Source organism: Callorhinus ursinus, unplaced genomic scaffold (assembly GCF_003265705.2).
Source record: "Callorhinus ursinus isolate GAN/ISIS: 27379988/994484 unplaced genomic scaffold, GSC_fseal_2.0 scaffold7, whole genome shotgun sequence".
Lineage (NCBI taxonomy): Eukaryota > Metazoa > Chordata > Mammalia > Carnivora > Otariidae > Callorhinus > Callorhinus ursinus.
In genome coordinates this window covers 69,763,026-69,776,199 of record NW_027397069.1, presented here as the reverse complement: position 1 = coordinate 69,776,199, position 13,174 = coordinate 69,763,026, and the positions used below count along the sequence as shown (strand labels likewise).

The 13,174-nt window shown below is 42.1% G+C and overlaps 1 protein-coding gene across 1 annotated transcript; it reads right to left on the bottom strand.

The window, feature by feature from the left end:
• Window positions 1-9,105: 9,105 nt before the first annotated feature.
• Window positions 9,106-13,168, bottom strand: GPR12 (G protein-coupled receptor 12). The gene is made up of 2 exons (XM_073894303.1): window positions 13,127-13,168; window positions 9,106-12,413 (listed from the first exon to the last, which is right to left on the bottom strand). The coding sequence occupies exon 2, from the start codon at window positions 12,396-12,398 to the stop codon at window positions 11,394-11,396; it is 1,005 nt and encodes a 334-aa protein (XP_073750404.1). The 5' UTR covers window positions 12,399-12,413; window positions 13,127-13,168; the 3' UTR covers window positions 9,106-11,393.
• Between the last annotated feature and the right edge of the window lie 6 nt (window positions 13,169-13,174).

Below are 13,174 nucleotides of genomic sequence, written 5' to 3'. Positions count from 1 at the left end.
CTGAAAGTATTTAGTGTGCAAAAATCCGTCTACTCAGGATTCTGTAGAAATGTAATGAAATGAAATTTTGTCACCTTTTCAAGGTTTGGCTTTTCTGAAGTCTAAACTTCTATATTCAGCCTCTGCTTTCTAGAGATAGGCGATCTCCTGTCTCTGAAGGGCCCTTGTAGGTAAATCGCAAACAAACAGCGCGCGCATCTATTTAACATGAAGAAATACACAACTTTTCATGAAGCCAAATTTATGTATCATTCATACCTCATAGACAACCATTCTGTTTTTAACTAAGCTATTACAACATGAGCCAGAAAACAGCACGTTTTCAATTCACCATGGTGCAATTGTGATACTTGACAAAGAATTACTTGTGCCATTTAAAGAATTAAAATAAGGCACATTCATTATCATGGGAGTCCCATGAAACTGGTTTTAAGACACAGTTGAAACCTTGAGGACATTGAAGAAAGAATTTCACGTATTTTCAGCATTCAACATTTCAAAGATTAGGTTTCAGAGTGTCACCATAATTTTTAAGAGGCAGTATGAAAGTTAATTACAGCATCTCCATACAATCAGCCTGTCTTCAGCATGACTGTGAAAAAGAGCCCCGTTGGAGCTCAGGCACAGTCACACCTCAGAGGTTAGGCTGTTAGCTTTCATTAGAAGGGGCTGCTGGTACTGAGAAGCTCCTGCTGACATCATCTGCTGGGAGTAAAGTGAATTAAATGCCCTAGCGAAAGCAATATCTGAAGAATCATACAGAAAGAAAACTACTGTAAATTATCTTGCATTTTCCTCCTTCTATTACTCAAACATCAATGGTTCTGGGGGAGGGAAATGCACAACTTCAAAGATAAAAGTATTCTATTAGAATCGAGAAAATGCATTCTTCATTGCCAGTGATATGGTGAGCGAAACTGAAGATGACTGTATTCGTGATGACAGGGTCACTCTTTCAACTGCTGAATGTCCAGTGCCACCCCCCCACCCCCCGCCCGGGGCAAGCGGGAACCTGACTACCCTGCTCTTATGTAGGGCTTCGATGACCGGTCCCAGCTCCCCAAACAGTCCTCGAACACAGGGATTTCATGACTGATGGCACTATTTCTAATTTTAACCTAGTCACCTGCAAACTGACCAGTTTGTTCTTTCTGAAGCCACAGTTAACAACACTAAAATGTATCCTCACTGTCTCCCATTCCTCCTGTCCTGCCCATCCTGCAGGGCAGGGCAGGGAGGGAGAAATAATTCATATATAATGAATTATATACGTTTTTTTGTATTCTTGAAACTTTACTAGAATAATAAATCTTATTCATTCATTCATTTTAAAACTACTTTTTTGAGGTGTGATTGACATACAAAAAGCTGTACATACTTAATGCATACAACTCGATGTGTTTGGAGATAAATATACACCTGTGAAACCATCATCACAATCTGTGCCATAAATCTATCCATTACCTCCCAGAGTTTTCCTCCCACATTCTGGCAAGACAGAAACAGGTTCTGGATCTCTGCATGTCCCTTTATAAAACTTGCCGCCTTCGTGTGAGGAAGAATCACCATGATTAGCGTAGTTGTCGAATTGTGTGCCAATAGGTGGGGTATGCAAATATCGTACAATCGGAATTGAAAATGCAATGACTTCTGAAATGCAACACAGCTTATTAAGCCAATAAATTGGAGAATGTTGGCCCAGAAGGGAGTGAAACTCCAGGATGTGTAGAGCACAAGATTAGGGGACCCAGAAGAAGGGTCACAAGACTTGCTTCCAGTTGGCATTTGTGAACAACCCTCTCTTTAAGGCTGGAATCTGTGCTTTCAGATATTACCTTGAGGATGTGAAGAACAAGTAAGTTAATATATGTAAAGCCCTTAAAATGGTGCCCGGAACGAAGTGCTCAGAAAGTGTTAGCCTTTATAGCAAAAATTATTCTTCAAATTATCATGATAATTTCTAATAGTAGTAACAGCAAATTATTCAGTCATGGGAGGGAGCACTAGACAAGGCTTTTCACATTTCAAACTTTTCCTTGTCAATGAACATCTGCCCCAGAATGAAGTTCTGGGTGAGGAATCATGATGCTGGTTTCTTGTTCTGGACCTGCTGCTTCCAAGCCAATAACCTTGGGATGTCATCCTGGCCTGAGCTTCCCCATCAGTGAAGTGAGGTGCTTGAAAAGTCTTCTCCAGCTTGAGAACATGGACTCTATGACTCCTAAGACATCTAAAACCTTAAAACAAAACAACAAAAAACCTGTGCTATGTTTTATGTTTGAAAACTCCGCACGTAAATTAGCTGATTTTTAAAAAAATAAATGTCTCTAAAGAACTTTTTATTCATACAAATGAATGTTTACAAATGCAAACTTCTGGTTGCTCAGCGCTTTTCCTGCACACTTTATGGATGTCAATAAACATAAATTTTTAAAAATCTTACATTTACAAGGTTTGCAAAGCACCTAAATGTGAGCTTCGAGTGATGATGCTGAAGTTCATTTCAGTGCAGTTCTCAGAAATTTTTTAAAGAATTGGTCCCTAAATTAAATGTCATTAAAAGAAATCCCATGTGGTTAGCTCCAAATTATTTCCACTTTGCTCCTTTGAATCCAACATGGTTACTCCTCTTAGAGAACTCTTTTTCTTCTTTACACTTAACGAGGTACAGCCTGCCCTTTGGGACCCATTGGCATCCAACTCTCTCCATGAAGCCTGTCTATACTCCAGAGCATGCCCTTCAGGCCTCTGTGTGCCACTCCTCTCACACTGAGCCCAGCCTACCTTCAGAGTCATCCGACCTGCTCATGCACAGGCCACTCTTGGCTCATCTGCCTGGGCATTTCATAGCAGGCGCTGCCTATTTCTAAGTACCCTTGTTCCTAGCACAGTGACCCACACAAAAGCACTGTGGGTCCCTATGTGGGGGCCCACAGTGACCCACAGTGATTTTAGCCATGTCCCTTAGCCTCTCTGTGCATCAGTTTCTTTACTTATCATGGAGGATATCGATACTAAAAATACTAATGAAAAGTAACATCCAAGCAGGTTTGTGCCAAGCCCCATATTGAACCCTTCATATGTTGTTTCTCACCCCAGCACTGTGAGGTAGGTTCTTGTATCATGCTCATTTTATTTTTTTTTTAAAGATATTGTTTATTTGTCAGAGAAAGAGAGAGAGAGAGAGCACAAGCGGATGGAGTGGGAGGCAGAGGGAGAAGCAGACTCCCCGCTGAGCAAGGAGCCTGATGTGAGGACTGGATCCCAGGACCCTGAGATCATGACCCGAGCCAAAGGCAGATGCTTAACAGACTGAGCCCCCCAGGCGTTCCTATCATGCTCATTTTATAGAACTGGGACACGGAGGTTTGGAGAGGTTAAGTAGCGTGCCCAAAGCCCTGCAATAGGAAGTGACAGAGAGGCGACATGAATCCAGGGGTCTATGTCCAGAGCCTGTGTTCCTAGTCACCTTATTGACGAAGGCTATGTAACTATTGGTTTACATTTTCTCTGTGTACAGGTAACAGTTACATCTATTTCACTCCAGGAGATAAGACGTCTATTGTCAACATCACCTATTCAAGCCGTGGCACTCTGTCAGCTCTGCAGGTGGGCGTGGGTACCCCAAAGTCGATAAGTTTTCTTTTCCAAACCTCTTCAACCCAGTGGGGCCTCCTGAAATAAGTCCACGAGAACCAGCTACTAATTGGATGGAAAAGTCTGGAAAGTGGAAACTATCTTCACATTAAGAGCAAGACTGGGTAGGGTGAATTAAGCTTTGAAATACTCTGTTGTAGAAAGAACTCTCAGGATATGTCAGCTGTTCCAGGACTCAAACACTGACCTTCTGCAGGGTGAAGACTTTTGAATGATCAGCAGCTCCGCTTTCCACTGTGTGTGTGTCTTGTTTGCATTAAGTTCCCCGGGGCTGGGAGCGCATCCCTTGTCCCCGGGACACCCTCGCTGTGGAATGACAACATTCAGAGGGTGCAGGGGCCGCTGGGGACGTCTTGCTGCTTTTAACAGCAGCTCCTGGGTCAGCGCTTGGAGCAGCAAGACCAGTCTTCCCCGTTACTTTAGCCATAACCTCTGGATTCAGATGTTTCAGAAATATCCAGATTTTCACTCGAAGACATCCCAAATTCTCGGCAAAAAATGCATCCATCTCTGAGAACAGTCAGTGCAATGCCGCACAGCACACTCTGGAATCATCTGTCAGAGGACAGCATGAGAATGCCTGGCACGGACAGAAAAGGCTGAGAGGTCCCAGTTATGCTGACATATTCATGCCATTCATATGTCATGTTAAAGACGAATAAACAAACAAAAAGCAGAATCAGACTCATAAATACAGAGAACGGATGGTTGCCAGAGGAGAGGGGGTTGGGGGGCTGGACAAAATGGGTGAGGGAGGGTGGGAGACACAGGCTTCCAGCTGTGGCAGGAATAAATCACGGGGATGAAAGACACCGCACCAGGGATACGGTAAGTGGTGTCGTAATAGCGCTGTATGGTGACAGATGGAAGAGCTCTGCTTGGAGACTTGTCCAGTCACTATGTTGTGCACCTGAAACTAATGCAACATTGTGTGTCAACTATACTCAAACAAATCTTTTTAAAAATGTTATGTTAGTATGTCAGGATTCAGTCAGGTACACCGCGCGCTTCTCAAACTCAAGAGTGCATCAGAATTATCTGGATTGCTTGTTAAAAGATTGTAGGACCTCGCACCCCGAGTTTCTGAGTCGGTGGGCTGGGGGTGAAGCCTGACACTCTGCATTTTTAACACCTTTCTGGGAGATGCTGCTCCTGCTGGTTGGAGCCCACACTGGCAGGCCCACTGCCGTGCAGCAGACTCTCAATCCTTGCGCTCTAGGAAGCTCTACGCATCCCAGCTTAGATTCCTAGACTTAAAGAGGTGTGTAGAGAAATGGTAGATGATATGGAAAAAAGGATCAGTGAGATAATCTAAAGGATCTAAAATAAAATAAATCAGAAAAAAATATTGAAGTAATTGGGATAATTGTATTTGAAAAGAAGAGCTATATTGTTTAATCAGTATTTGCAGTAGATAAATGTTGACGGGGCCTAGGGTGCTCTCTGGATCTCCAGGACCTGGCCCAAAATAACTAGGATTTGCATGCAGTAAGAAAGACAGATTTGGAATGTTCAGACACTGCCAAGCGCTGAGGGAAAGTGAGGAATTTTAGTTTCCAAAGAGACTTGTACTTAGATGGTTTGGATTCAATATACGAAATTGCACTCCATACATTTTTTTCCTATAAGGTTAAATTCTATGGTATCCAAGGAGATAGTTTCAAAGCTCATAGTTTCAAAGCATCCTGGAAGGAGTAAGGATATATAGTTGCACCAGAACCAGGTTCCCTTAGCTTGTAGCCCAGTGAACACAACGTCTATAAAAGACAAGCCATTATCCCTCATGTGAATGGCTTATGGTAGCTTCACCAACCAAAGCAAGAATCCCCTAGATTCAATGCATGGTGCCTGGTGAGAAACACAAATCCAAGCCTTTCAGAGAATGCCCTTAAGATGTTCCTTTACCTTTTAAAGTCCTTTGCTTCTACTTGTCCATTCAAATGGTCAGCTGCAGGGAAGTCTGTGACATAGTAAATGTTTTCATTTCTCCTCCACACTTATTTCGAATTGAAAGTTTGTTCGCTTGAGGCTACCATTTGAATTTCAGTGATTAAAACATTAAAACCTTTCTTCTGTAAATATTTTATACTATAGACATATTTAAGTTATATATTAAAATCCACTTCAGGGGCGCCTGGGTGGCTCAGTCGTTAATAAGCATCTGCCTTCGGCTCAGGTCATGATCCCGGGGTCCTGGGATCGAGCCCCGCATCAGGCTCCCTGCTCAGCGGGAAGCCTGCTTCTCCCTTTGCCTGCCATTTCCCCTGTTTGTGCTCTCTCTCTCTCTGTCAAATAAATAAATAAAATCTTTAAAAAAATAAAATAAAATTCACTTCAACTGTGGACTTTGACGGGGTGCCTGGGTGGCTCAGTTGGTTAAGCATCTGTCTTCGGCTCAGGTCATGATCCTGGGGTCCTGGGATTGAGCCCCACATCGGGCTCCCTGCTCATGCTCTCTCTCTCTCTCTCCCTCTCAAATAAATAAATACAATCTTAAAGAAAATAACTATGGACTTTGACATGCTTTTATTGGATAAAAAAGTTCCCACCTTCTTGGACAGAAAGGAAGTACAGTGGATATAATTACCACTGGTAATGATAAACACTAATAGTACTTTTGATGTCGAAAATTAACAAAAGATTACAAATAAATATCAAAATGAAAATGAGATATTTTAAAAATTCTCTGACGTACTTGGCTAGGGAAAGGTTGCTTTGGGATGAGTTCAGCTGAATTGTACAACACAGAGAACAAAAGTTTCCATCTCAATTATCTCAAGATGAATTTGTGTATGTATACAAGTCACATATGTCATAGAGAAAAATGTCCTTGAAAAAATGGTGGCAAAAACAAATCTTTGTTGCTACTGTTGAGTGTGTGAGTACGCAAACCTTTGTGTGTACTCACACACACATACAGAAACACATTGCACAGATCTATAACGCTCTGAAAGAATTACCTTAAAATAATGGTAATCGGGATTTTAAAAAGTGAGAACACTAACATGGAAAAATATATTTATAGATCTTTACTAGATACTAGAGAAATTCTAGGGAAAGTTCAATGTTCATGTCCATTGAATACGGACTAGTTCTCTCTTAATTTCTGGCAAGAATAAACACTTTTAATTTATATATGTAAAACATATATAACATACATATATATAATACATATGCATTTAAAAGTTTATTCTTATCAGAGGTTAATATATATTATATATCACAATTATATTATTATATATGTATACTACATATATGACTATGCATGTATTATTATAAATATAGAGTTCATTTTTAAGAATGGGGACGGTGTGACAGTTACCCTTGTGACTCCAAGTATTGTCTATAGACCATCAGCACCAGCATCAGCATCACCTGGGAGTTTGGTAGAAGCTCAGCAATGTCTCAGACCCACTGAAGCAGAATCTGCATTTTAACAAGATTCTCAGGTGGTTTGTATGCTATTTTTTTAAATAAGATTTTATTTATTTGTTTGAGAGAGAGAGAGAGAGCACGAGCAGGGGCAGTGGCAGGCAGAGGGAGAAGCGGACTCCCTGCAGAGCAGGGAGCCCGATGCGGGGCTTGATCCCAGGACCCTGGGATCATGACCTGATCCGAAGGCAGATGCTTTAATGGACTGAGCCACCCAGGTGCCCTGATTTGTATGCTTTTTAAATAACGAAAATTCAAGGATTCCTAGTCAAAATTACCAATTTTTTTTTCTGTATTGTTTGCCAGGGGACAGTAGACTTGTCGATTCAAACCATGTTTTTACTTCCTTGATGTATAGAAACTACTTCTGATTGTTCTAAAATTTCTAATCACATTTCAAGGTTCCAATCAGATATCAAAACTATTCAATAGTCACTAAAATTTTTAAGGGGACAAGAAGGAAGTTTGTCCCTTTATTACACCAGGCATATACTCAAGAGAAAAACATAAACATTGTTCAATGTAAGACCACAGTAGTCACTTATTTTTATATATTTTAAATCTGAAATGGTAAGTCACCCTAATTTTGTATGATATATATATGAAAATTATATATATGTATATATATACAACTGTGAAAGTCAATTATTATTTTAATAATGGATTAAACATTTCTTTTAAAAAAAGTTGGAAAAATCTCCCAGATACTTTATTGGCAATAACATCTTCATTTCTCATCTGCTCTTTTAAACTTCTTGTTTAAATCCTGCTTTAAATTCCAGAGGGATCCAAGACTGTTCCTCCTTGCCAAGTCAAGGGAGTGATTCCCCCTTCCTGAACTTAGTTCTTCAATTTAGTCTTCCAGAGAAAGTGGTGCTCTGCCTCCCTACTCCAACTCGTTCCTCCCCCAGGTGGCAGGAAGGAAGATAGCCCTTTTTACCAGCAAGAAACAAAGTTATTGCTATAAAGAAGTAAAAAGTTAAAGGGACAAAGGAAACAAAATCCTGGTTAATCACAACCTGGATAATTAGCCTTGACTAGGGATTCTGCTAAGGTAACTGAACTGTCTTAGTTACAAGGGTAACTTACCATAAACTCTTTGGTAGCTAAACATTTTCATCATACGGAGTAAAAGATTATCTGGTACCTCAGGACTGTTGGAGATATGAATGTTTTCCATAATGCATTTAGTGTTGTTGCAAAGTTAATGTTATTGAACATATATATGCATTCATATATGTATACATTCATACACAGACATAAGCATATACATGTATATTGAGAGAGGCACACATTTCCTAATAATTAACTTCGCAGAAACAAAGAAGCTTTGTAGGAAACCACCTAAACATCCCCAACTCTTCACAATTTAAAGTAAACAGTAAGGACATGTTATAGTTGACTTGAAAAATATCTTAACTGAAATCAGATTTTTTAAAAACAGGGTCAAAAGCAACCCTTTAGTATTTATAAGACCATTACAAACTGGGCGCCTGGGTGGCTCAGTCGTTAAGCATTTGCCTTTGGCTCAGGTCATGATCCCAGGGTCCTGGGATCGAGTCCCACATCAGGCTCCCTGCTCCGCAGGAAGCCTGCTTCTCCCTCTCCCATTCCCCCTGCTTGTGTTCCTGCTCTCGCTATGTCTCTCTGTCAAATAAATAAATAAAATCTTTTTAAAAAAAAAAAGACCATTACAAACTGATATAAGTATATAATGTGAAGTTTAAAACAATAAATGAAGGAAAAATCTGTATAATGAGTGCCCTCATCTTATCGCACTAAGATACTGCAGTGTGTCCCCTGGGGACCGGCCTTGGCTCCAAAGCAGGGAAATGTTCAGCGAAGAAGAACATGTTAAAAACAAACTTCTTCTACCTAGAACCACGCCAATAATCACGCCACATGTAATTTTAAACAGGAAGCTTTGTCTTAATTGTAGAACTAAAACTTGATGACAGTGATATGTTCTAAGTCATTTCCCTCAGTCCCCCTCTCCGGGGGAGGGCGCTATCACAGGCAGCCTGGTGCACGGAAGGGGACAGCATAGGCTTGGGAAAACCCAGGTTCAGATCCTGGCTCTATCCTGGAGCTCTGTGGCCTCAGACAAATTCCTTAGCCCCTCTTCGCCTTAATTTTCTTACCTGTAAAAGTGTATTCTTGTGAATCCAGCAACAAAGCAGATAAAGGGGCCTGGCACACAACATATGGTGAACAACAGTACGCGTCATTATGACTGTAGTTCCTACTATTACAGATATGCAAATGGACCACCATTTCTACAAAGATAGTATTTATTGCTTTATAAGCTCCGTATAGATACTTCCCAGCTCATGTCAAAACCAACTTACCTTAGTCATTGCTCACAAGGAGATGCTATTAAGTTTTATGTCATTAAAAACAAACAGACCATCATTTCCAATCTACCAACTCCATCAAATGTTCAAAAGACATTTTTTAAAGGCATCGAGTTGATTAGATTGGTCGTATGGTGGTATATATTAAAAATCCTTTCCCACTTCTGGAATATTTTCAGTCCCTCTCCTGCTTCCATAAGTAACCTAGGGGAGGAGAAGCAGATTCAAGTATAGGATTTATTCACACTTGTGCTACATATGAAGGGGCTTTGGGGAGATGGCATCAGCATGCAAGCTGCCAGGATGGTCCTGAGACCACCACGGGCATAACATTTGGGACAAACTGATAAGGTTAATTTATTACAAACGATTCCCCCACGGACCCTGAAGTACTGGTTTCACCACCATCTGAATGGGCTTAGTTGATGTCCCGTCCAGAAATTCTTCCACTGGTTGTACAGACGCCACTATAAATCCATGGCAAATGGAGGGAAGGTATCTGCATCCAAAACATCTGTCTGTACTAAGAGAAATGATGCTCAGACACAATGACTTTGCAATATACTTAAAATTCATTCTTCGGTGTCATTTCTTGACTAAATCTTTGCTCTCTGAGAACAGGCAATACAATTTTTATTGCATTTAAGTTGTTTTTTGGTGAAAAGAAGGAAAAGGAATTCAAAGTTAGCTTCTCATGAACAGCCACATGGTCATTCTGCTTGCGAACTTACATAATATAGCTAACATATATTACAGTCAGATACACATTTATGCACTCACAAACTTAATCATTAAAAGAGGAGACCACCTGTTTCAAATGCACTTTGCACCACAGATGATATGAACCAGAAATATTTGGTCTACAATATTTAATTCTATTTGTCTCAATCAAGAAAAACTATTAATACATTCTTAGATATAGCGAGATAGGAAAGGTGATGTTTTTCATATTTTGTGATAGCTTTACATCAATTTATTTTTCAGAATACACTAAAATAAATGTAACCTACTTTTAATAGCTGTTATTAAATTTTTTCTCTTGCTTCGTGAAAACAATCACTGTGGAGTAGAGACTACAGTGGTGGATCTAATCAATCCTACTTCATATGCAAATCAAACAAATTTCATAATTCATTTTAGAGACACATTGAAAACCTATATTGAAAACTGACTCATTTGATTCTGGATTTACATGGCAACATTTGAAACTAGTGGTCTAGCTAACACAGGCAACCATGCAGAAAGTTACAACATTCATAGAAATACCCAAGTAATTCTTGTGAACAGTAATTGCTCAAAGTAAAGAAAGAATGAATAAGAATGGGTACATGGTTTCTGTGTTGGTAACTTATTACTGAGTTCATGTTAATAAAATCAGGTCTCTTCCAAACAGAATCATGTAAACTATTGGTGTAGGCTCGAAAGAGATTATATTCAGTTAGGTACATGCAGCGTTGGAAATCTACCTTGACATTAAAAAAAAAAAAAAGTCTGGAAAAAGTCATTTCTCTTCCATTTTTCTCAATAGCTCAATTTTATTTTAAAGTCCGAGTAAAAACTCTGGGACCAGTTTACTTTTTCTAACATCATGGCCATATCACATACTTTCTTTCCCACCCACTACCAATCTTCCCAGTAAAATATAACACAAAAACCCTGCCTCCAAACAAAACAGAAAACAAAACCCCTAGCCCCCAAACAAAACAATAATCTTGAGCAAAGAACTCAATCATTTTTTTTAAAGGTTGAAAACACTGGCAACATTATTTTCACTTCAGTCACTTTACTCATGTAAATGAATGCTTCACGAATGCTAAGTGCTCCTGAGGCTCAAGAGAGAATCCAATATAAAGAATTAAAGGACAGCATCTCAGCCATTTGGCTGGGCAGTGGAAGTGCTTGGTAAATGCAGAATTGAGTGTGCAGGGTGTCCTCCTAAGGGGAACGCTGCTACACATCGCTGGGTGACCGTGCTCTCTGGGAGAGACTGGAGGGGATGCAGCCGCAGCAAATGAGACAGAGGGCTTTCTGGATCTCTTGGTTTCTGAAAGCATATATGACGGGGTTGATGATGGAGTTGTAGGTGGCGGGCAGGAGGGTGGCGTAGGTGTAGATGGAGGGGTAGGTGTAATCAGCTATCAAGGAATAGAGTGTGAAAGGCATCCAGCAAGCAGCAAAGGTCCCCAGAATGATGGCCAGGGTGGAGACCCCCTTCCGGGTGGTCACATAGTGGGAGGTGGCCAGGAAGTGATGCTGCAGGGCTATCTGATGGGCGTGCCTCATCACAATCTTGCAGATCTGGATGTAGAGCTGAAGCATGAGCGCAAACATGAAGAGGAAGGAGACCGAGAGGATGGCCGCATTGTTCTTGGTGAGAGGTCTGACCACACTGCAGGTGGACTCGTCTCTGAGGCAGTTCCAGCCCATGATGGGCAGCAGTCCCAGGCAGATGGAGGTCCCCCAGAGCATGATGAGCATGACATAGGTGAACGTGACTGTCCTCTCCGAGTGGTATGTCAGAGCGTAATACAGGGAGAGGTAGCGGTCAACAGTGATAGCCAGCAAGCTGCAGACAGAGGCAGAGAAAGAGGCGACAATGAGTCCGATTGTGACCAGCTTGGTGGCTTCTGATTGAAGCAGGTAGGCAAAAACAAAATTGATGATGAGTCCGATGCCGGCCAGCAAGTCTGCAAGAGCCAGGCTGCCTATTAGCAGGAACATGGGTGCTCGCAGGCTGGGGTTATGGAAGATGATAAGGACCACAATGGCATTTTCACAGGAGATGAGGGTTCCTGAGGTACACAAGACAATGTCCCAAGGGTTGACAACGAGCTCAGGCTCCGGCTCTACAACAGGAACCTGGGAGGAGACGGCCGCCGAGACGTTCTCTGCAGCGCCAGCATCTAAATAATCCCGAGGCAGCCCGCTTAAATTGACCTTCAGGTCTTCATTCATTTTAACCCTCGTCCTCTTCAACGAAAAGACAGGCTTTTTAATGTTTAGACACAGCAGGGTGACAATCCAAGATCATGCAAAAAACACACAAACAGAAAGCCAGCCCCTACTCAGACACTACCATCAAATGCCACAAGCTTCATGAATTATAAAGTGTTGTGGAATAAAACAAAAGGCGAAGTCTCCGTGGTTTCAAACCCACGACCACAAATGCGTTTGGCGCTGGGGACAACACAGGATAGGACTTGAAAACACGAGCGTGAGTGAGGCAGGCACACACGCAACCGCGGCGGTCTGTTTGCTAAAGTGCTGGGAACGCACATCTGAAAATCACATCTTGCATGCTGGAAACGAACCACTGTTTGACATCTGGGCTGCCGCCGACAAAGCCACGCCGCAGCGACAAGTCGCGAGCCGGGGCGCCATCCTCGATGGAATATTTAAATCGCCTATTTCCATCGAACTCCGCCCCCCCAACAATCCCTCGCGCGCGTGCACACACACACACCCCCCAGCCAGAACAAAGAGGGGTCCCAGACGTCCCCCGTGTGCACAGGGCAGTCGGGCCAGGGTCACAAAAGGCAGGTGTGTGCCATGGGGGTGTGGAGACAGACAGACAGACACACGCCCATGCACTGCCGCCGCTCCCTCCGGGCGGAGGACGCGAGGGGACAGACAGGGCGCCGGGACAGGCGGCCCGCGGGGGCGGGGGTCATCAAGGGGGTCACCTTGGCGCGCCCAGGCCGAGGGGGCTCCTCCGGTGCTTCCGAAGCGCG